At 37.6% G+C, this 24,616-nt stretch overlaps 2 protein-coding genes across 3 annotated transcripts in view; both read right to left on the bottom strand.

Moving 5' to 3' along the window:
• Positions 1-24,616, bottom strand: part of FKBP3 (FKBP prolyl isomerase 3) — a 466,553-nt gene that overhangs the window by 112,302 nt on the left and 329,635 nt on the right. The window lies entirely within an intron of this gene.
• MIS18BP1 (MIS18 binding protein 1) overlaps positions 1-24,616 on the bottom strand; it is a 54,208-nt gene that overhangs the window by 16,821 nt on the left and 12,771 nt on the right. For both annotated transcript variants that reach the window (XM_050795812.1, XM_050795813.1), the window contains 7 exons: positions 19,020-19,093; positions 17,185-17,315; positions 14,132-14,219; positions 12,216-12,373; positions 8,431-8,582; positions 7,519-7,612; positions 4,685-5,513 (listed from right to left, as the gene is read on the bottom strand). In XM_050795812.1, coding sequence (XP_050651769.1) covers positions 4,685-5,513; positions 7,519-7,612; positions 8,431-8,582; positions 12,216-12,373; positions 14,132-14,219; positions 17,185-17,315; positions 19,020-19,093 — 1,526 coding nt within the window. The remainder of the gene's footprint in view (positions 1-4,684; positions 5,514-7,518; positions 7,613-8,430; positions 8,583-12,215; positions 12,374-14,131; positions 14,220-17,184; positions 17,316-19,019; positions 19,094-24,616) is intronic.

Genomic DNA, 24,616 nt, shown 5'->3' with positions numbered 1-24,616 from the left:
GCATATAGTTAGATCATGTTTTTAAATTCATTCTGACAATCTGTCTTTTAATTGGTATGTTTAGACCATTTAATTTAATTAGGTTGGATTTAGGTCAATTATTTTATTATTTGTTTTCTGCTTGTTCTATGTAAAAAAAAAAAAAAATCCGCCATTTCTCTTCTTCCTTGCCTTCTTTTGGGCTATCTGATTTTCTGGTATTTTAATTTATGTTTGAATTTATTTCTTTGTATAGTTTTTTTTTAGAAGTTGCTCTAGGGATGACATTAAATATACTTAACTTGAACAATCTACTTAGAATCAATATTTTACTGCTTCAAGTGAAATGTTACTATTTTTATTTTAGCAGATCATCAACCTGGTTGTATTCCAAGCTATATGTTGAGTCTACTATGGTCGTTTCAACGTCAGTTTCCTTTTTCAAAGCTCTGCAGTGCTGCTAGGATCTATCCTAGTGTGTGGGACACTGAGTAGCTAGCCTAGAAACTGCGTGTGGTCTACCGCTTAGTTCAGTTCTCAGTCTTTTATATGCTCTTTAGGACCATGTCCACATATGTACAACTCCTGGGTGGCAGAGAAGTTCATAAACAACTTTATGGGGTTGCTTTTCCTAGTTCCTTTCTCTCCGTGATTTTCGGTACCCTGGAGTTTTCCTTGTCAGTTCTCTGGCCAGAAAGCTTGGGCTTCATTACTCTGCTCTGCTGTATGCTTCACACAACTGAATTTTTGTCTAATACCAAGCAACAGACAGCAGAAAGAGAACAGAAGCAACAGGTACTTGCCCCACTATTTTGAGACAACCATTCCTAATTGTAGAGGAGGTTCTCATCTCTCAGTTTTAGATATATCTCAGCCCCAGCTGATGCTGTGATTGTAGCCCCTGCAGGATTGCATGGAATTAAGAGAATAAGTCAAACAAACAAACAAACAAAAAACAAAAAAACTGGGGATTTCCTCCACTGTTTCTGAGTGTCAGAAGTCCCCCTTTCTGCTCCTCAACCCAGAACTGGAGAGCTCCTCTTTAAACCCTCCTTGTTACGCTTCAATGCCCACTTCTAGGTTTCTAGTATCCTCGAGTCTCACTTGTGGTGCATCAAACAAAATACTAGAAACTCACTGCTAATTTGGTGGTACTTAAAATTCCAATCTACAATCGACCTGCTATTATCTACTTTTCTAAGTCAACAAAAAGCTGCTCCATACATTCTGTCTAGGGTTTTTTTTTTTTTTTTTTTTTTGAGACGGAGTTTCACTCTTGTTGCCCAGGCTGGAGTGCAATGGCGCAATCTCGGCTCACTGCAACCTCTGCCTCCTGGGTTCAAGAGATTCTCCTGCCTCAGCCTCTGGAGTAGCTGGGATTACAGGCATGCACCCCATGCCCAGCTAATTTTTGTATTTTTAGTAGAGACAGGATTTCACCATGTGGGCCAGGCTGATCTTGAACTCCTGACCTCAGGTGATCCACCCATCTCAGCCTCCCAAAGTGCTGGGATTACAGGCGTGAGCTACCGCACCAGCCTCTGTCTAGGTTTTATAGCTGCAGAGAAGAAATAGAGGGGAGTGTACTTATTCCACCTTACTGGGAACTGGAATCTCTACAGTTCAGGCATTGTAAAATCTCCTGAGATGATCTGAATATACAGTAAAGGTTGAGAAGCTTTATTATAAGGAAATGATAAGGGATATAGCTGGAAAGGATAATCAAGCCTATAATACGGATTGCTCTCAATGAAAGGCAGAAGAATCTTTACACAATGTGAAGATTAGGAAGAATGCAATGCAAGTTTTTGATCAGAACCACAACAATGTATAAATAACCTGGAGATGTATAAAAAAGGTTACAGAGGCAAAAAGAAGAAACTACAAATAAGACTACTTCCATAGTTCAGGCAAAAGGCGTCAAAGACCTAAAAGGGTAGCGTCAAGAAAAGAAGGTGCAGATAGAATGACTCTGTGGAATAGCTTTTTGGCAACTAATTGAATTTTTTAAAAAATCAATAATGACAAAGAGTTTAAATGTAGTTGATGGAAATAATTACATTTCCAGAAAAAGAAATGTTAGCAAAGTAGGCAAGCAGGGGAAAATAAGTTTGCTTTTGACATATTACGTCAGACCCATAGGTGAGGTTTATATAGTAATGCACAGCAGACAAAGGAAAATACAAATCTAAATATAAGAATTCAGGGCCAGAGATACAGACTGGGGACTCATTGTACAAAAAAGAAAGAGTTTTGTGAGGACAAAAGATCACTGAGGGGGATACTATAGCAAAAAAGCAAACAAGAAAAATAATTTTGGGGAATAAGAAGGAAGATTGCCTTTTCTGCCTGAAATTAAGACAGAGAAGGAATATTTAGAAAATTTAAAAAGGAATAGTAGAGTTTCACAGAGATGCCCTAGGAAGAATGTTTCTAAAGGCAGATATGAAATGAATTATAATTGTTCTAAGTCTGGGGAGTACACAAGGCAGTAGAACACTAGATGTGGTCTAGTTCTGTGTTCTTCTTGCCTTTATCAATCACATCTTCCTTTCTTTTCACTAGATCACTTCCATCATCATACCATCATACTCTGGCAACAGCCATCTTACAAACAAATAAGCAAGTAAGCAACCAAACATCTTCCTTTATCTTCACATTCTCTTCTATTATCTCTGTGGTTCTCATTTCCCATCATTGCCAAATTTCTTGTGTTGTCTACACCTAGGCTGTCTCTTTACCCTTCTATTCACTTTTAACCACTCAACTGTGATTTGGTTTCCAATACTACTAGACCACTGAAACTTAAATCTATGTAGCCATATCCAATTCTTAACATACCTGATTTATCAGCAGCAATAGGCACAACAAATCACTCCCACACTTTTGAAAGACTCTCACTATTGGTCTCTGCAATATGACTTAGTCCTGGGTTCTTCCCCCTTACTGGCCTACTCCTCTCCCTCCTTTAAATACTTTTCTCAGAGCTCAGGACTATGCCCTTCTTCTCTTCACACCATCTCCTTATGTTTTCTCATCAGTTCAATCTACTGGATTCAAATACCATCTTTATGCTTACCAAAGTTATATTGTAGCCTAGATCTCACTGAAACCTGCCTCTTAAAAGACAATCCACATAGAACTGTCTAAAAAGAAACTCAATTGCCAATCTCAACTTATTCTTTCCTCAAATATTTGCCACACCACCATCTACCAAGTTATTTAGGTCAGGTGCCACATAATTGATAGGATTTGTATTTGATATTGTACAAATATTGCTAGATTTAATCCAATTTTCTCCATTTTTTCAGTTCCCATATCAGTGCAGACAACAATGGACTACTCCAACAACCCCACAATTAATGCCTTGTCTACTTCCCCAAAGGCATCTTCTCAAACTATATGCCATGCTTAAATGTCTTTTTATTACACCTAAAAACAAAACTCCTAATCATGACCCAGAAGGTTATGCCCAATATAGTCACAGCCTCTCTGCTCACACCTCAAGCCATTCCCCTACAACTCATTATGCTCTAATAACAGTAGTCTTATTTTAGTTCCTCCCATATCAACATATTCCTAGCATTAGGACCTGTGTTTAGGTTGTCTCTGTTCCTGGAATGCTGTTTCTCTAGTTCTTTATATGTTTGACATCATTTCATCCTTTGATCTCCATTTAAGTGGCATCAACCAAAAGAGAGCTTTCCTGATCAATTTCGTTTGTTTCTTTCACAGAATGTATCACAATTAATTTTTTTTATTTACTGGCTTACTTTTGTATTATCTGTCTTTCCTACTAAATTGCTCCTTGAGGAAAATAACCTTGTCTATTTTATTTCTGTATCTCCAAACATTCCAAACTATGTAGCATATAGGAGGCACCCAAATAAGTAAATGTTTAATGAAGGAATGAAAGAGCAGGTTCTTAACTGAGCTTTTCTTGAATTTCTGTTCTAAATATAAAACCTTGGAAAAAAATCATCAATTTGAAACTCTATTTTATTCCCTATAAAGGCAAAAGACTACATCAAGTAACCTACAAATTTGAATTCAGCTTTAAGGTTTTATAACAGTAAAGTTAATTACAAAACATTTGTTAGGCCGGGTCCGGTGGCTTATGCCTATAATCCCAGCACTTTGGGAAGCCAAGGTGGATGGATCATTAAGTCAGGAGTTCAAGACCAGCCTGACCAACATGGTGAAACCTTGTCTCTACTAAAAATGTAAAAATTAGCCAGGCATGGCAGCGTGTGCCTGTAGTCCCAGCTACTCAGAAGGCTGAGGCAGGAGAATCGCTTGAACCCGGGAGGAAGAGGTTGCAGTAACCGAGATTGCGCCACTGCACTCCAGACTGGGCGACAGAGCAAGACTCAAAACAAAACAAAATAAAACAACAAATTTCTTAAAACATGAAGTTACGTGAGAGAGTACCATTTGGCTATCTTGAAATATTATATGGGAATGAAAGAAGGTCACTTTTACTTTCCTCATACTTAGGCTTTCCTCATAATTTCCTCATATTAGAGATGACCACAAAATACCATTAGAAGTTATCTGTATTCTATCTCCATTCCCTGTACAAATTGTAATTTCTCCCAATTCTTTTGATGACATCTTCCATGTTAACCCCTTATTGCTGTTTTTATGTCTTTAACTGTCTTGTGGCTGCTCTGTAGATATTTCAGAATGAAATCTAACTACTTACCAATGAAGTTTCTGTAACTCCTTCTCATTCCATTCCTTATCCTGAATTAAACCAGGTAAACACTCTAAGGAATGCCTATTTGTCTTATCAGATCCTACTGCCTCAGTAATTGGAAACTCTTTCCTAACACCAGACTTCTGAAGAGTTTCTTTGACGGAAGGTCTAGCTTTCTTTTGTTTGATATAAAATTCATATTCACTTTCTTCAGTTTCAGGTTCCAAAATCACTGGAATATTACTTGTGTTTCTTGTGCTCTTTCTCAGGTGAACCACTGCTTCTTTGGTGTTTCCTGCTTTGGTTTTTTTAACTTCAGCTTTCCTTTTAATTGCCTTTTCTGTTTCACTTTCTTCACTTGACAAATCTGGTGAGGACTGATGCTTATAAAATGACATAGCTACCTGATTTTCTATTTTCTTCAATTTTGGTAATAGTCTGGTATTTTTCTTAATGTCAGAGGTGAGCATTTGTTCCTTTTCAAGGTTACATATTTTTATTTTCTGGTTGACAGTAAGTAAGTCACGTTCATTGCAATCTTCCTTGTTTTCACTTTTATGACCTTCAAATGTATTTTCTAAAGTCTCCGTGGACTTGCTGATGGGACTTTCTTTTTGACACTCTGGTATTACAAAATCTGTTACTGCTTTAATGGTGCCAGAGGACAGATTATACCTCATGCATCTTTGCTCTATCACTTTTCTAGATTTAAGTGGTGTTACTAAAATATAAGCTTTCTTCTGATTGATGGCCATGTATTTTCTTTCTTCATCTGAGAAAAATTGTTCCCTTGAGGTTAGAATATCAATGGATACATCCAATTCTTCAGTTGTCTCTTTAATTTCTTAAGACAAAACCAAAGACCAAAATCTCAAATTAGTTATAAACAAATATAAGCACAGAAAAAATATTTTCACAGAGAAAAGACACTATTTTTATACACAAGCTACACTGTATAACCTCCTGTCATTTTGATCTTTCTGAAGCCCAGGTCTATTCAGACCACTGCCCCTTCAACTGTAAACATATACTATTGTTTATACAAACCTGACAGTGACTTCTCACAGTCTTTTAGTAGACATATAAATAAGCTCCTTTGCCTGGCCTTCCACATAGTTCCAATCTCTCACTGTTGTCAAAATCTCCACTGTATTCTATGTTCAGAACCACAAAAATCGCAATTCCTCAGATTTTCTTGGTTCTCTACTTTCATTAATGTCCACTCTGCTTTGAAAATGTTCTTCATTCATCTATAAACAAAATCACTACCTGCTTCGATTTTATTCTCTAACCCACCTAGTGTACAAACTTGTACACATTCCCTATACTGAATGAAAGCTCTTCTTCAAGTTTCCAGAATACTTTAAAATAATGCCATGTTTGACAGTGAGACATGTATTATAACTGCACACTTGTCTTTCAATCAGACTGGCAAAAATAATTAATGGTTAGAACTTTATCTGTATGGTTTGATTTTTTTTTTTTTTTTTTTGCCGGAGTTAGTACAGAGCCTTTCACATATACAGTAGGCAATAAGTAAATACTTGTTAAATCAAAGCCCTGGAGGTAAAATATTCAGAAGATATAAGAAAACCAGTAGTCACTGAAACCTTACTAAGTAAGTATACATTATATGGGCTCTGCTAGTTAGGAGGACATGGAACTTCCTCTGCATGGTTCCACTTTTATCGCCAATGGTGGTCATAGAAACACACTCAAAATGAATCCTCCCAAACACCATAAAGTACAAAACAAGCAAAACAGAACAACCTGAGAATCTTATATTATACTTTGTCATTAAAGAAAGCAAATTAAAATGAGAACAATTCATCAATTCAAAACCTAAGTAATGAGAAGTCAAATTAACTGAAACTATCCAACTGTAATTAGAAATACATATAAACTGCAAATCATCCCACTGTCATAGAAACATATTACAACAACCTCCATATATTATTGTTTACAAGATGACTGACAAAATGAGACTGATAGATAATACTGAATGCTGGGGAGAAAAGAAGCCTCTAAATTACAATCCATGGAAAAAGGTACTAATCAAAATAATTTAGAAAGTGTCTGCAAGATTTTCCACTGGCATCATATATCTTCAAATTCTGAGAAAAGTATTTTCTTCTAACTTCTCATATAAATCCAATTCAAATGTTCAATTGGGAATTTGAAAATTTTCAACATTCTAATTTTGAACAATATTTCCAGAGTATTTGTTAATTTTAATAAATTATTTAATAAAGATCCAGCTATCTTGGATACTTTAACCGAGTATGAACTCGGAAGTATAAAGCAGCACTGCTTTCCTATCTTCTTCAAACAAATAAATGTTCTTCACTTTCACTTCTTTTCACTTATAAGAGGAAATAAAACAGAAAAAATGCTATAAAACGAATGGATTTAGCTCAACATGAAACTGTAAACTTGCTAATGTTTAGAGGAAAGGCTGTAAATTATAGCATGCAAGATTCCAATTAAATCACTCTGAAAATCCACACTTGAAACTAAATTATTGTAGTAAATTCATAAAAGGATTCACTCTTTACATATTCCTGTAAGCGTATTTTAAATGATATATAATTTTGTGATCTAAACAAATATTTTAGTACCCAGATTAAAGAAGGCAAACCTGTAAGTATAGATGGTTTTTAAAAGGGCTATTTTATTATGAAAATCATCTTATGTAAAAATAACAAAAACAAACATTTAAAACCATTATATAATTTGCCATTTTACATGAGGAAATTTACAAGATCACTTTTATCATATTAAAAACATTTCAAATAGTAGCTTTCTGCTTATCATTAAAAAAACCATTAAAGATATATTACCTTGCTTCTGACTTTTTATTATCCTTTCATTTGTTCGTTCACCAATTTTTAGTTTCTTTGAAGACATTTTATATTCTTTTTTTCCAATTAATTCCTTCAAAACAAAAAGATACCTAGGTTTTATTTTAAAACTGCTACCTAAACATGATCTGAAGCATTTTCATAGTATGCATCAAGCATACAAATTTCTAGGTACTTACAGTTCCACAAATTTCATTAGTGGACACAGTCAGAAATCCAGTTGCCAGACCCTGAGTGCTACAAGCAACATCTGGGTATCCATTATCTTACATATTTTCTATATTAATTTAACACTTTGTGGTTTTTCAAGTGCTTTTAAAAATATGCTTTATTTAAGCTTTACTCTAAAAGCTAAAACTTTTATTGTTGCCTACATTTTTTCATTGAGAGACATGGAAAATAAATATCAAGACATTCAGTCCCCAAGTTAATGAAAAGCTGATACTTGAAAAATAGAACTCACGGCCACGTGTGGTGGCTCACGCCTATAATCCCAGCACTTTGGGAGGCTGAGGTGGGTCCACAAGGTCAGGAGTTTGAGACCACCCTGGCCAATATAGTAAAATCCCGCTTCTACTAAAAATACAAAAATTACCCAGGCGTGGTGGCGCACGCCTGTAGTCCCAGCTACTCGGGAAGCTGAGGCAGGAGAATCACTCGAACCCAGGAGGTGGAGGTTGAGGCAGGAGAATCACTTGAACCCAGGAGGCGGAGGGTGCAATAAGCCAAGATCACGCCACTGCACTCCAGCCTGGGCAACAGGGAGACTCCATCTCAAAAGAAAAAAAAAAAAACAGAATTCATGTCCCTGATATGGTTGCAAACCTTTTCAGTAGTAAATCACCCCTCTAAATATCAGCTTGTACTATACAGTGTACAATAAAGCCTTACCTGATTAGGTAAGTCATCTCCTCCTCCATTTTGAATAGTATTATTTATTTGGTCATCTGGGAACCTTAATGTTGGTTTATTTTGGCAATTACTGTGGCACATGTTTAATTCTGTAGCTCCTGGCGACTCACTGTGCTTATTACTCTTCAGTTCTATGAGTACAAAGATGGAGATTTCAATAAATGGTTACATAAAAGGGAAGCTGCTTTTCTACATGAAGAATTAACTTTGAGGCTAGGTGTGGTGGCTCACTCCTGTAATCCCAGCACTGTGGGAGGCCAAGGGAGGAGGACTGCTTGAGCCCAGGAGTTCAAGACTAGCCTAGGCAAAATAGTGATATACTGATTCTACAAAAAATAAAAGGTTGGGGCATGCCTATGGTCCAGATACTTGGGAGCCTGAGGTGGGAGGATCGCTTGGGCCAGAGAGGTCGAAGCTGCAGTGGGCCGTGATTGTGCCACTGTACTCCAGCCTGGGTGACAGAGCAACACCCTGTCTCAGAAATAATAATGATAATCTGTCTAATCCCTCTGTCATAAATATTTGTTATAATTTGACTAGGATATAAAGCAATTTTATTTGGACAGAATCACTCTGTATAGGGCTATATTTTGTTCAAATCACTTTTTTTCCTTCAAAAAAAAATTTAAAAAGCCTAGACAGCCGTATTATTCATGATCATCTGTTTTGGATCTTCCTAGTCACATCTAAAGACAAAATAGTAAGGTTAATCCATTTTGTAAATAAAAATTCCTGTTCATCCTAACTGCACATCAAATAAATAGAAAGCTAATAACTGTTCCTCTTCTATTTCTTCATGTATGTAGTTAATGTAAGTTAATGTTTCAACTAGTTTGTGTACTCCAATGTATAACTAAATTTCTGTAATTAAAATTTTGAGCAAAACTAAATTATACAGTATATAATATACGCTCAACAAACAGTTACTAAGCTGGAATTCTAGGTAAGTTAAAACAGATTCATAAAAAGCATAAAAACATTTTTGTTATTCTTCTAGAAGCTATACTTTAAAAGTGTACTGACTAGTCTTTGCTCTTGAAAATATTACCATATAATGAAGGAGGCTTCTATTATGATAGGTCATTTATCATATACTCTGGTAAGTGTAATAACAGAGATAGAGTGCTTTAAAGCAATAATATGATATACAAGTACTTTTTAGGCAAATCATTAAAACACATACATAAAATTACATTATCTTAAATTAATTCAGGTTGGTACCTTTACATAATCTTAGCTATATAATGTTAGTTGTGGTTTTGTTTTTTTCATGCAAAGTGCAATGATAATAAAATTAATAACAGCCCCAACCAGCCACCACTCAAAATAACTTATGTGATATGAAGATAGTGTCTAACAGTTTCATTAAACAAAGATTTAATGAATCACACTAGAAAAATGATATAATCCTAACAGAATACATTAATATTTGCCCCTAAACTAAGATCCGTGGGGGTAGGAGGGGCGGGAATCATGCCTTATTCATCTCTAAGTTCCTAAAACTTAACAGACCAAGGTTCATGGAAAGCACTTTAAAAATGTTGACACCAGGTGCTATGTTCATGTCTATAATCTCAGCACTTCGGGAGGCCAAGGTGGGAGGACTGCTTGAGGCCAGGAGTAGGAGACCAGCCTGGGCAACATAGTAGGACCCCATCTCTACAAGAAATAAAAAACAAACCAGGTGCAGTACTATATGCCGGGAGTCCCAGCTACTCTGGAGGCTGAGGTGGGAGGATCACTTGAACCAAAGAGGTCAAGGCTGCAGTGAGCCATGATTGCACCACTGTATTTCAGCCTGGGAGACAGAGCAACACACTATCTCCAAAAAATAAAAATAAAAAAAAAAAAGAGCTGAGTGATTTTCCTATGGACACAGCTGATAAGCTGGTATGTAAAATAGTTATCAAACTTTAGTCTTTTAAATTTTTATTCATTTCTCTTGCCACTAGCTTTCTTAAACACCTCACTGATAATATTCGCAATTAAGATCAAATCCCTAATAAGTGCTGGCTCTAAGTGAAATGGGGTACAGGAAGAGATAAGAACCAAGACTAGGGCCGGGTGCGGTGGCTCAAGCCTGTAATCCCAGCACTTTGGGAGGCCGAGACAGGTGGATCACGAGGTCCGGAGATCGAGACCATCCTGGCTAACATGGTGAAACCCCGTCTCTACTAAAAAATACAAAAAAAAAAACTAGCCGGGCGAGGTGGCGGCGCCTGTAGTCCCAGCTACTCGGGAGGCTGAGGCAGGAGAATGGCATGAACCCGGGAGGCAGAGCTTGCAGTGAGCTGAGATCTGGCCACTGCACTCCAGCCCTGGAGACAGAGCGAGACTCCGTCTCAAAAAAAAAAAAAAAAAAAAAAAAAGAACCAAGACTAAAGACTAATAAATGATTAGAAGTGAGATATACTATTAAAGATTCTCTTGTTTTAGGAGTAAAAAAGTAGAGAGCAGGTGCTGAAGCCCCAAGGTTCCAGCATACTCAAGATGCTCAAGCAATATGCCTAATTTAGGGAAAATAGGATGACTTTTGATAAAAAGAGGAAGGGTTCAGAAGGAACTAGGGCAATGGTAAGTGACTTTTTGCTAGCTCTGGGGAAGCAGCCATCTGCATATTTAATTTATTCCTTTCTCTGCATTAGAAAGGATAAGCAAAGTTTCAGGGTGGAAGTTCAAATGGGGGTTGAGGAGTGCTTAGAATAGGATACAGGTACATTTATAACCAGTATGGTGCTATGTTTTTGGCAGGATTCTTGAACTCTTTTTCAAGTTTTGGAAGTTCTGTAAAGCTCTTAGTTACAAGGTTAAGGCAAAATCAGCAGAAATGTTTACAACATATTTTAGTAACTTTTACTCATCTATATTGTTTAGAAAGAGCTGTAAGTTAATGTTCATACATTTTTACACAGGTGAAGCAGATTATAGTGATGGCAAAGAGCTGATACAAAACAGTTCTGCTCTGGCAAGTTGGTCTCCTTATTAAAAAAGAGAAAAAAAAAAACAGTTCTGCAATCTATCCTTATGGCAATGGTCATTCAAGAAAACCATTTTCTTCAATTCCATTTCCTCCATGAAAGGAAACAGATTTTGCCTATTTGGAGCAATGAAATTTAGTACAAAAATAAAATATGTCTTTACAATAGGTTTGCAGTAGGTTGGCAGCTTAAATACTTTGGGTCGAGGAAATTAAAAGAACAATCATCTTTCATTAATATGTTTACCAGTGTTCTTTGATATTCTGATTAATAAAAAGGTAATTATTATTATATTTTTTGAGACAGTGTCTCACTCCGATGCCCAAACTGGAGTCTAGTAGCCCAAACACGGTTCATTGCAGCCTCAACCATCTGAGCTCAAGCGATCCTCCCACTTTAGCCTCTCAAGAAGAAAGGAACACAGGTATGTGCTACCATGGGAGGCTATTTTTTTTGACTTTTAGTAGAGACAGGGTCTTCTCATGTTATCCAGGGTGATCTCGAACTCCTGAGCTCAAGCGATCCTTGCACTTCAGTCTCTCAAAATGCTGGGATTACAGGCATAAGTTACTGGGCCCAGCCAAAGGTGAAATTTGATGAAGCAAGCTGAATACTGACCATGATTAATTTGTATTATAGTTACTTCTCATTTAGTAGTGAAGAAGCAGGAATGTGGGGGCAGTATAAGTCAAAGAACACAATACTATACACATTACAAACCATAAACAATTTAGACCATGTAAGAACTTACCACTGTACCAACAGAGAAGTAAAGACAAAACATACCCAATTGATCACAATCAAAATCATAAGTGGTGGTGGCTCTTTGAACGGTATCTGTTTGGTTTTCTTGTGCATCATTTTTCATTGATTTTCTTATGTCACGAACAGATCTTCCAATTTTCTGTTTTCGTTTCGTCTTCTCCCTTTTCTTTTCACCAGCCCTAAAAACAATTATATTATTTTTCCTTAGCACTGATTCTCAAAAAAACAAAACAAAATCTTCATAAACAAATAAAAACCCCTCCCATAAAGCTCTTTCCACCCAGGCAGGGTATCTTTAATCTTACATTATTAATCCTTCATGGCTTCGACTCCCTTCCTTCACAAAGAACTGAGGTGTAACAGCTTAAGTCAAAGGACTCAAATATGATCTGCAAACTGCTTCCCACTAGATGCTCTTAAAATTCCTACTTAAATTGATATTATAGGACAACTGCCAGTTGCCTGTTTTTGTAAATGAAGTTTATTAAAACACTGCCATGCTAATTCATGTATATACTATCTATGGTTGCTCTTCTGCTACAATGGCAGAGCTGAATAGCTGCAATAGAGGCAATATGCCTGCAAGAATATTATCTTTACAGAATATGCCCTTTACAGAAAAAAAATGCCAGCCCCCGTTATCAATTATTATATTTGTGCTGTGATTAAGTTTAAAGTCTGTATCCCTTATGAGTTCCACAAGGACAAGAATAAATCAAATTCTTGTTTCACCAGCATCAACTAGAGTGTCTGTAAAGTAGCAGACACTCCATAACTACTGAGAAAATGAATGAAAAAAAGAAGGAAGAACTGCACATTAGTATTTAATAACTGCATGCCTTTTGAAGGGTAAATGATTAAGAATTACTCTTTGACATATGTCAAAAGTTTTATTTTCCTTTGAGATTTACTAAATTCGACAGAAGTTCTAGTAAAATGTTATTGCTTCTGAAATGCTTCACAGACCAAAGCAAACTTCAAAGCTAGCATTTCGGCCAGGTGCAGTGGCTCAGGCCTGTAATCCCAGCACTTTGGGAGGCCAAGGCAGGTGGATCACGAGGTCAGGAGATCGAGACCGTCCTGGCTAACATGGTGAAACCTTGTCTCTACTGAAAATACAAAAAACTAGCCGGGCGTGGTGGCGGGCGCCTGTAGTCCCAGCTACTCGGGAGGCTGAGGCAGGAGAATGGCATGGGACCCGGGAGGTGGAGCTTGCAGTGAGTCGAGATCCTGCCACTGCACTCCAGCCTGGGTGACAGAGTGAGACTCCATCTCAGATAAAAATAAAAAAAAAATGGTATTTCAAACAAACAAATATCTAAACAGGTGAATTTAATTAAATGTAAACTGTAGGCCGGGCGCGGTGGCTCAAGCCTGTAATCCCAGCACTTTGGGAGGCCGAGACGGGCGGATCACGAGGTCAGGAGTTCGAGACCATCCTGGCTAACACGGTGAAACCCCGTCTCTACTAAAAAAATACAAAAAACTAGCCGGGCGAGGTGGTGGGCGCCTGTAGTCCCGGCTACTCGGGAGGCTGAGGCAGGAGAATGGCGTAAAAACCCGGGAGGCGGAGCTTGCAGTGAGCTGAGATCCGGCCACTGCACTCCACCCTGGGCGACATAGCGAGACTCTGTCTCAAAAAAAAAAAAAAAAAAAAAAAAAAAAAAAAAATGTAAACTGTACCTCAGGCCAGGCACAGTGGCTCATGCCTGTAATCACAACACTTTGGGAGGCTGAGGCAGGTGGATCGCTTGCAGGCAGGCAGGAGTTCGAGACCAGCCTGGCCAACATGGCGAAACCCTATCTCTATTAAAAATACAAACATTAGCTGGACATGGTGGCACACACATAATTAAATGTAAATTATGCACACACATAATAAACTGTAAAGGTATCTCAATAAAGTTGACTTCTAAAAACATAAAACAACATTTTACCTTAACTGTTCCAGAAAATTATTAATGTGCTCTTTCCAATTTTCTGGAAATCCAAACATAAATTTCCTTATGAGATAATTTGGATACCCTATTTAAGGATAAACAACAACAAAAGTATTTAAAAGCCTAGAATTTTAAAGAGATATAATTAATTCATTAAATCATTCAAGAAATATGCACTTATTGCTTAATATGCACCAGGTACTATTATAGATATTCAGAATTCAGCAGTAAACAAAGCAGACAAAAACTCCTATCCTCATGGAACTTGCCTTCTAATGTGGAAAAAAAAGCTAACCAATAAGTACAATATATTGTTTGTTAGATGGTTATGCAGGGATGGGCGGATAGGTGTATTGATATGTTCATGGGGGAGTAGAGGGGTGAACAGCAATTTTAAAAAGGATAATCAGGGAAGTCTTCAATGAAATAGCATCATTTGAACAAACTGATTGAGCTATGCAGTAATATGGGGTTAGAATACTGGACACAAAACATAAAGTGCAAGGCAAGAGTATACCTGGCCTGTTTGAAACAACTGAAGTGGCATGAGGAGGGGTTAGAACTTGGGAGGCCACTCACATGGGCAACAGAGGCAGTAAGAAGCATGAGAGATTATAATATACGGCCTTAGAGTCATTATAGAACTGGCCATTTACTTTGGACAAGATGAGAAGCTATGGAAAGATTCCAAGCAGAGGGGCTATAGGATCTAATTTATTTAACAGGACTGCTAAAGCAAACTGCTGTTTTGAGACGAGCCTGTGGAAGAGTGAGGAAAGAAAGAATGAGAGCAGTTAGGAGGCCACTGTAATGATCCAGACAAATTATGAGGAAAGTCTGGACTATAGTGATGCTGCAGAGGTCTCAGTTTGGGATATATTTTGGAGATACATTAATAGGATGTACTGACCCACACACTGATGTGGGTATGAGAGAAATGGAGAATTTAAGGATGCCTCCAAGAATTCTGGCTACTGATACATGGAAAGATGGGGAATACTATAGGTTTAGCAAATTTAAGGGAAAAGATCAGGTTTTAGATATATTAAGTTTGAAATGCCCACAGACATCCTAGTGGAGATATCAAAAACGAATTGGGTACTAACGGGAGAGGTCCTGCTTTGAGATATAAAATTCGCATTCATCATCATATAAATTATATTTAAAGACTAAAAGGAATCAGCATACCACAGAGTGTATTAAGAGCCCCAAGCTACCCCATTATTAGAAAAAAATGGAGAAACACACAAAGAAATTAAGAAGGAGCAGGCAGTGAGGCAGCACAGAAATTGGAATATGGTATTAGAGAAACTAAGTATTTCAAAAAGGTAAGTATGATTAACTCTGTTAAGTGTATACTGAATGTAGCAATGTGGAGGCCACTGGTGACTTTGATACGGGTTGTTTTGGTGAAGAACCGGGGAGGTTAAAGAGAGTTCAAGAAAAAAAAATGGAAGAAAATTCAAGAGAAATTAGATTTACAGAAGTAAATATAAACAAACTATATGAGTTGTTTTGCTACAAATGAGAGTAATACTGGCTAAAAGGAGAAATGTGGTTAAAACAGAAATTAAAAAAAAAAAAAGGAGAAGGGAGTGTTACTGGAATAACGTCCTTGAGTAAAAGAGAAAATGACAGCTAGTGTACAAATGGAGAGGCTGACAGACAGTAACGTGCCAGTTCATCCATAATAAAAGCCGGTGCTGATCCAAGCAGGTGAGTAGACGTGGTAAAGAAATATCCTTCTGATTGTTCCTCTTGCTCAGGTGCTCTGCCCTCTCCCCTACTTTGCCCACCTGAGAGAGGGTAATAAGGAGGTGGTATTGGAGATTTCTCAAAATATGAAGGAGTCATCAGGAAGGACAGGAGAGTGAATGAATTAGGGAAATATGGTAGGATACCAAGCAGCACCAAGAAACCACTAAGGGACTGTAACTTGTTGCTAGTAAACATAAATTTAGACTACTTGGATGTGTTTTTCTCCAGTTATATTCAGCTGTGTGCAAGGCATAGGTAGAAAATCAGGTTACACCAGGACTGGGGTTGTGCCAGGTAGGTTCAACAAAGAGAGGAATCAGGGAGTTAAATTATATTCTTATAACATATTTCCTTGTAAACAAGGAGTATTTCATTTGATATTTTAAAACTCACACAAATCAGGCGGGGTGCAGAGGCTCACGCCAGTAATCCCAGCACTTTGGGAGGCTGAGGTGGGTGGATCACCTAAGGTCACAAATTCAAGACCAGCCTGGCCAACATGGTGACACTGTCTCAAAAATCAGCTGGGCGTTGTGGCACATGCCTGTGGTCCCAGCTACTCAGGAGGCTGAGGCACAAGTAATCGCTTGAACTCAGGAGGTGGAGGTTGCAGTGAGCTGAGATCATGCCACTACACTCCAGCCTGGGCAACGGAGCAAGACTCCAAAAAAAAAAAAAAAAAAAAAAAAAATTCCCAAACCTGTTAACACTCTGTGTCCATTCCCTGGGGGTGTATGTGGATCCTGTGCATGAAAAGGACTGGCCACAGGAAACCACGGGTGTTGTTGCAGGCTTATTTATCCACAGCTACCTGCAGTTGCTATTGCATCATTTTTTTGTGCCATGTTGGAAGTGGTCATGCACAGCACCAGCCTGGTGAAACCCCATCTCTACTAAAAATACAAAAATTAGTTGGGCATGGTGGCAGAAACTGTAGTCCCAGCTACTCAGGAGGCTGAGGCAGAACAATCACACTTGAATCCCGGAGGTGGAGGTTGCAGTGAGCCGAGATTGTGCCACTGCACTCCAGCCTGGGAGACAGAGCAAGACTCCAACTCCCAAAAAAAAAAAAAAAAATCACATAACTTATTAGAAATTGTCAAGAAGAGTGATAAAAATCAGAAAAAATTACCAATTTTATACAAGTTTTACATATTAGTTAATTTTTAGTTTTGATTTATTCATAATTATAAAATACCTAATTAAAAAGTTAAAAAATGTGTATTACTGTGAGAAACATGATTAACTGCTTTACTTCTTAAAATAACTTATCAATAATGACAGTCATTTACCTGCTTCTTTCATGGAAATTTGGTCTATCATGCCTTTTAATATATAAATGTTGCCTGATATAGTCCTAAGTTTGTTGTGCTCAATCCGCTCTATAATCACATTACTGTGCCAATATATGTTAGTGATATCTCTAGGAAAAAAAATAGTTTTGATAAGGTCAAATATTCATACAGAAATTTCTAACAGAAAATAATTTCACACTCTAGCTACAGCAACACTAACAATGTTGTTAGTCTAATTACAAAATATTTGAGGGCCAAACATTAAAGCAGAACTCAACTGCTTAGCTATTGTAATCCCAATATTGTACCAAAAAAACTATACTGTGGCCAAACCATGTCCCTTCTATAAAATATTATTAGTAAGGGAGCAGAGGCCTTGTCTCAGTATCTGATGCTGGCAATAAATACTTGCAGCTTCAGCTTAACTGATGCTAAGCTTCCAAAGGATGATCTCCCTGTCCCTCTCCTTCAGGGTCTATACTGTGTTAGTTTTTATGCAGAAAAGTAGATTGGATCCAGCTAATCTGGTGTTTTTTCACCCTCGCTATACAGCCAAATGTTTTTACCTTTCATTTTGGAAGGTACCAAAAGAGGTTTAAGTGAGGAAAAAAGAAATTACCGTATCAAATCACTGACCCATAAATCTATTCTTCATATTTCTTTAAAGAATAAATATGAAATAGAAAAAAATATGAAGATGTATTAGATAAATGATGAATACTGTCCCATTCATCAGGTAACTGATAATAATAAACATACTAATGATAAGCATGATGAATAAGGAAATCAAGTTACTTTTCTTTGGTCAACTAGGATTAAACTCATATATTATACCTTAATACAGTATTATTTCTCTTCAATTCTTTTTTGCTTTAATTACTTATTTAAGAAACATTTAAATAACATTCTAAAAGCACTGTTCTCTAGCCTTTCATTTAATCCTCAGCACAACAAACAAGGTAAGTAATACAATTATCCACATTGTACAGATGAAGAAACAGACTGACGGGATAAATAACTTGCCCAGGTAATACAGATAGTAGGCAGCAGCAATGGAATTCCAACAAAGGCAATCTACACTGCATCTTTAATAGTAAGGAAATGTGCACAAAGCAGACAGATAAAGAATGGACAATACAGATTTTACACATTCAACTTATAAACTTACATAAGTACCTTAAACAGTTGTAATTTTTTTTTTATTTTTTATTTTTTTGAGACAGAGTCTCGCTCTGTCACCAAGGCTGGAGAAGAGTTATTACATTTCATTACAAATATTTGTAGCACTAAGAAACTGGCCTTGAAGAATAGGAAATGGTGCTAATAGAGTAGCAGAATTAGGTAAAGCCCACTTACCTGGTGATGCTCTCACTTTAGGGAGAACCAGAAAGTGCCAATGATTACTTAATATGTAGCTGTATGGCAAAGTTTTAAGTAATTTTGATTCCTTTTCTGGATCAGTAATTTATATCTGGTTGTCCCAATTTAGATGTAAGAATCTGGACTGAAATGCATGTAGTAAATATTAACTGATCATATATAATTAAGCAGATAATACCAGTCCACTTATTAGCACCTCAGAAAAAAAAAAAGCACTATACAAATTAACACTGTCACTATTTTAAAAATAACTTGAGTACACATGCAAAAACAAAAAAGCTGGTAGCAATCAACACGGCTAGGACCTGCACAGTAATTTTACTTTTTTGCCTTCAGTTCATAACCTTGTTAGGTCATTGTTTTATGGAGGATGCTATTTCTCATGCATCACCTCTTAAGTGCTTACACATAACTAAAGTTTTACTAAAAGAATACTGAAATAGTATACTTACATCAATTTTCCTTCTACACATACAGCAGTATTATTATTGATGCTTTTAATCATCCATTCCTGTAGCTGAACTATCTAATCAGGTATAAAACAAAGAACATATTTCCTGTATTACTTGCAGCACGAGCATTACAAAATTAACTTACAGTAAAAGAAAAAACTTGTCTAAGTAATCCAAATATTCCTTAGTGCCATCGATATAAGATTCACATTCTATTCTAAATAGCAATAGGTAAAATTCTTGTATACAATGAAACAGAAAAGAATGAATTCAGGTTGTACTGCATTTGTTCTACAATCAAGAAGCAATTATACTTCAAATATTCTATTATCCAATTTCAACTGGTGGGGAAAAAAAATCATGTAAAATTCCAAGGTACAGATTAAAACACCAAGTCCTGCAAAAAGCCCAATAACTTGGAGTGAAAAGTAGTCAGTTATGTTTTGTCCTTAAAAAAATTAGAGGTTTTTTTTTGTTTTTGTTTTTGTTTTTTTTTTTTTTAAGTTTAGACCTGTATTCCAATTTTCTACAAACTAAAAAGGTGACTGCTGGTAATCTAGATTTAACAGCATTTTATTCCAAAGTAAACATCTGAATAGCTCAGAGAACTCCTTATTACCTTACTACAAGTAAAATATCATTCTAATGGAACACATTTTATGACAATCTATGCAAAAAAATTACTGTATATACATTTCATAAAATTTAAAATTGAACTACTTTTGATGAGAAAAAAGTCAAAATTTATGGAATAATTTGAGTAGCAATTTATTATATATAAAGTTACACATTTACAAATAAAAACAAATTATCTAGCTGTAGTTTTATACTGAATCAGGAAAAAACATTAAAATGGGACAGTCTTTGTTATGGCACATGTCAATTATGTCCATTTAAAAAATTATAAATGACGGCTGGAGACAGTTGCTTAAACCTGTAATCTCGGAACTTTGGCAGGCCAAGTCGGGAGGAACGTTTGAGCCTAGCAATTCAAGACCAGCCTGGGCAACATAGTAAGATTCCACAAAAAATTTAAAAAATTAGCTGGGTGTGGTGATACACATCTATAGCCCCAGCTACTGGAGAGGCAGAGGTGGGAAGATCACTTGAGCCTCAGCTGCAGTGAGCCTCAACAGATGACAGAACAAGACCCTCAAGAAGCAAATACATCAAAATAAAAAATTGTAAGTAGGATGGTTTATAAGCCGTGGGTTTCAGTAGTAATGGCGAGGGGATCCACCATCTTGTCTTACCCTCACCCAAGACACAGATATGGCTTCTGCTTTTAAGCCCCTTTTAAATGTTTCTTTCTGAAAAAAGTAAAAAATTATAGGTAGGACTTGGGGAAGCAGCAGTAAATACTACTCTCTTTTTACCTTCTCCCACATTTGGAACTACCTGAGATATATCAACGCACCAGTCAGATGGAGATAATAATCCTGTACCATACTATTATACAGCTTATATACTGCTTATATATCAAAATGTTCATTCATTATTCATTCAACAAATATTTGTTGAGTTCTACACAATGTTTTAGATAGTGGAGATTCAGTGAGAAACTAAACAGCTGCCTCTCTTAGGTTCAACATTCTTGTGTGTGTGTTGGGGTAGGGGGTGGAGGCAAGCAGGATAATGGCATCTAAACAAATATGAAAATGTCAGGTGGTGATAATTACTATGAAAAATAAATATAAGGTATTAGATAAATGAGGTGCTTTTTAAGACAAAACAGTTAGAGAATGTCTAGGAAGAGGGAACTGAATAAAGTGAGGAATGAGTCACATGGATATCAGCAAGAAGATTCTTCTAAGCACAGAGAGTTAGCGCAAAGACCCAGGTAGGCAGCATGGAAGGCATAATATGAAACGAGTAAGTGACAGGGAATAAGTGGTGAGGTTGGAGATCTCCAGGATTAACTAAGTACAGCTCCATAAACCATGGTAAAGGCTTAGTGTTTTCTATTGAGATGACAAGTTACTGGAGGATTCTGAACAGAATGACATTTGATATTTTAAGGGACTACTGGGTAGAGATGAGACTATATTAAGATTTTAGCTTCTGTCTGGAAAAAGGAGAAAAAGGAGAAAAGCAATACTGGAAGCAGGGAGACCACTAGGCTATGACAGTCATCCCTGGACTAGGAGGTAGTGGTTGAACAGCGAGAAGAGGCCACATTCAGGAGAGTAGAGTCAATGGGATTTCCTCATGGTTTGGATGTGGAGCATCAGAGAAAAACAAGAGTCCAAGATGAATCTAAAAATTTTGCCTAAATACTGGGGCCAAAAGTATTACAACTGGTACCAATACAGGACAATGGAGAAGGTACGGTAAAGAAATCAAGAATGAGAATCTCATGTTTTCTCACATTTCAAATTTGAGATGCCTATCTGATATCAATAGAAAAGTCATACAGACAACTGCACATGAGTGTAGAGTTGAGAAGAATATTCTGTGCTGGAAACATATTGGAGAGCTATCAGCATAGAGATGGAATTTAAAACTATGACACTGGAAATAGAGCCTAGAGAGTGTGTGTAGGTAGAGAAACATTTCTAGGGCTGATTTGCAGTAATTCCAACATTTTTAGGACTGATTCTGGGGAAAGGAAGAGGAAATAGCAAAGCGGACTGAGAAGGGATGGCCAGCAATGTAGTAGAAAATCAGGAAAGATCCTGGAATACAAAATATAAAGCATCACACTTCTTTAGAAAGACATTATGGGGCCAGGCGTGGTGGCTCATGCCTGTAATCCCAACACTTTGGGAGGTCGAGGCGGGTGGATTACCTGAGGTCAGGAGTTTGAGACCAGCCTGGCCAACATGGTAAAACTCCCTCTCTACCCAAAATACAAAAAGTAGCTGGGCTTGGTGGTGGGCACCTGTCATCCCAGCTACTTGGGAGGCTGAGGCAGGAGAATCACTGGAACTCGGGAGGTGGAGGCTGCAGTCAGCTGAGATTGCACTACTGCACTCCAGTCTGGGCAACAGAGCAAGACTCCGTCTCAAAAAAAAAAAAAAAAAAAAAAAAAAAAAGACATTTTGGGAGCCAAGGCGGGCAGATCACGAGGTCAGGAGATCGAGATCATCCTGACCAACATGGTGAAACCCCATCTCTACTAAAAATACAAGAAATTAGCTAGGTGTGGTGGTACGTGCCTGTAGTCCCAGCTACTCAGGAGGCTGAAGCAGGAGAATCACTTAAACCCTGGAGACAGAGTTTGCAGTGAGCCAACATCACGCCACCGCACTCCAGCCTGGCAACAGAGCAAGACTCCATCTCAAAAAAAAAAAAAAAGACATAATAAGATGCCTGTAATCATTAACACTTTGGGAAACTGAGGCAGGCGGATCACGTGAGGAGTTTGAGACTAGCCTGGCCAACGTGGTGAAAACCCGTCTCTACTAAAAAGAGCAATTAGCAGGATGTGGTATGGCGAGTGCCTCTAATCCCAGCTACTCCAGAGGCTGAGGGAGAATCACTTGAACCCAAGAGGCAGAAGTTATAGTGAGCCAAGATCGCACCACTGCACTCCAGCCTGGGTGACAAGAGCAAGACTGTCTCAAAAAAAAAGAAAACAAAAAAAAAGAAATAAGAATCTGTCACTGGATTTGGTGTTATGGAGATGACTGCTGAACTTGGAAAGGGCAATATTCATAAAATAGTGGATATTTTATGAATAGTCTAAGGTGAAACCTGTTCAAGGGGGAATGGAGAACTTAAAACCACATACCTCTTTCAAAATATCTTGCTATTTAAAGGGAAACAAAAAATAGTGTAGCAGCTGGAGTTGGACAGGGGATAAAGGAAAGATGGGTCTTTGCATGTTTTTAAAAAATGCAGGCCATGTTTCAACATGTTTATATGTTAATGAGCATAATCCAGGAAAAAAAAATTGACGGGGCAATTGAAAGGGCAATGTCCTTACCACCTAAGGTAAAAGGAAATGAATGGGCTCTGAAAAGGAGCATAAATTGTTCATCCATTTTAATAGGAGGGAAAAAGCAGAGTATGTGAAAACAGCAGCAGGTAGATTTTCTGATGGGATTATTATGAAGTTCTCAATGAAATGGGAATGAGAAGATCTGGAGGTTTTAGGAGAGAAAAGGTGAGTTACTCTTCCAGGAAAGTCAGAGAGTAGATTGACAAGTGAAATGTACCGGGACTAATGGGGCAATACTGACAGCCCATTTAAGGTTTGTTGTCAAATTTAAAATGAGATAAGCCAATATGGTTGTGTGTTTTGCTCTAGCCACTTCCAGCTGTCAGGTACAGGACTGTACAGTTAAATTTAACCAGGGCTGGCATTTAGCCAGAGGAGGACAAACAGGGAAAAAAGAGAGTTGAGACTTAAAACCTCTAATAGTTATAGTGATGGACTAGTGAAATGAGGACATGAGAGTTGATGGATGAACGCTGTCTTAGAGGGGTCAGAGTATTGACGGTGAAGGGTAGGGGAACAGTACTAGGGGGGAATGATCTCAACTACAGGAGTTGGCAGTGAGAGAGTGGCATGTTTGAAAAATTCAGTGCATGTTTATTTGGTAATGAGAAGCAATGGAAATGTATACGGTAGAGGGTAAAGGTAGGAGAAGGGTCACTGACTATCAAAAAAAGATAGTTGGATGGATCATCTAAACGAGTGTAGACGTAACCGGAGATTATGACAGAAGTAGTAGAGGGAAAACTAACAGGTGTCAAATACTTAGAAATGCAAGGTCATGACTAGGAGGTTGTGTTACAGATGAATACAACTGGTAAAGTCTTACGGCATGTGCTTCAAAGCAGCTTTAGAGAGAAGGAAGAAAAAACTGCCTGAAGTAGCAATGAGGAGCAACAGAGCTACACCTTATGTCATCTCTAGGTCCAGTGGAATGTGGGATATGAGAGAAAAAGGAGCCACCACTTGAGTGTGTTGTTTGTAGAAGCCACATTTTAGTTAGAGCAGTGTAAGGAATCTTCATAGAAGACTGGCAGTAAAACATTTTGCTGATGACATAACTGGAGTTCAAAAGGACACAATGTAAGGTATGGAGAGTTAGGTATGAGTGAGAAATTGAGACAGAATTAGTGGAAGTTCAGAATTAAATAGGGATAAGAGTTTTGGAAAGCTTGGACTTCTTGTGGTAACTGAGATAAATAGCACTATACAGATGACTAAATTAGTACTGTGGGGCCTCTTAGAACAGTTTGTCTTCAAACTTTTTTGCTTAACCCATCTCACATATTTTTAACTCAACATCTAAAACTTCTCATTAAAAGTTTTAAATATTTTCAGACCAGGCATGGTGACTCACACCTGCAATCCTAGCACTTTGGGAGGCTGAGGCGGGCAGATTGCCTGAGCTCAGGAGTTCAGATCAGCCTGGGCAACACGGTGAAACCCCGTCTCTACTAAAATACAAAAAAAACAAAACAAAACAAAACAAAACATTTAGCCGGGCATGGAAGCATGCGCCTGTAGTCCCAGCTACTCAGGAGGCTGAGGCAGGAGATTTGCATGAACCTGGAAGGCGGAGGTTGCAGTGAGCTGAGATTGCGTCACCACACTCCAGCCTGGGAGACAGAGTGAGACTCCAAAATAAATAAAATAAATA

The sequence above is a fragment of the Macaca thibetana genome, chromosome 7 (genome assembly GCF_024542745.1).
Source record: "Macaca thibetana thibetana isolate TM-01 chromosome 7, ASM2454274v1, whole genome shotgun sequence".
In the NCBI taxonomy this organism is placed as follows: domain Eukaryota; kingdom Metazoa; phylum Chordata; class Mammalia; order Primates; family Cercopithecidae; genus Macaca; species Macaca thibetana.
Note: the sequence above shows the minus strand (reverse complement) of the source record. Positions and strands in the feature narration are given on the sequence as shown.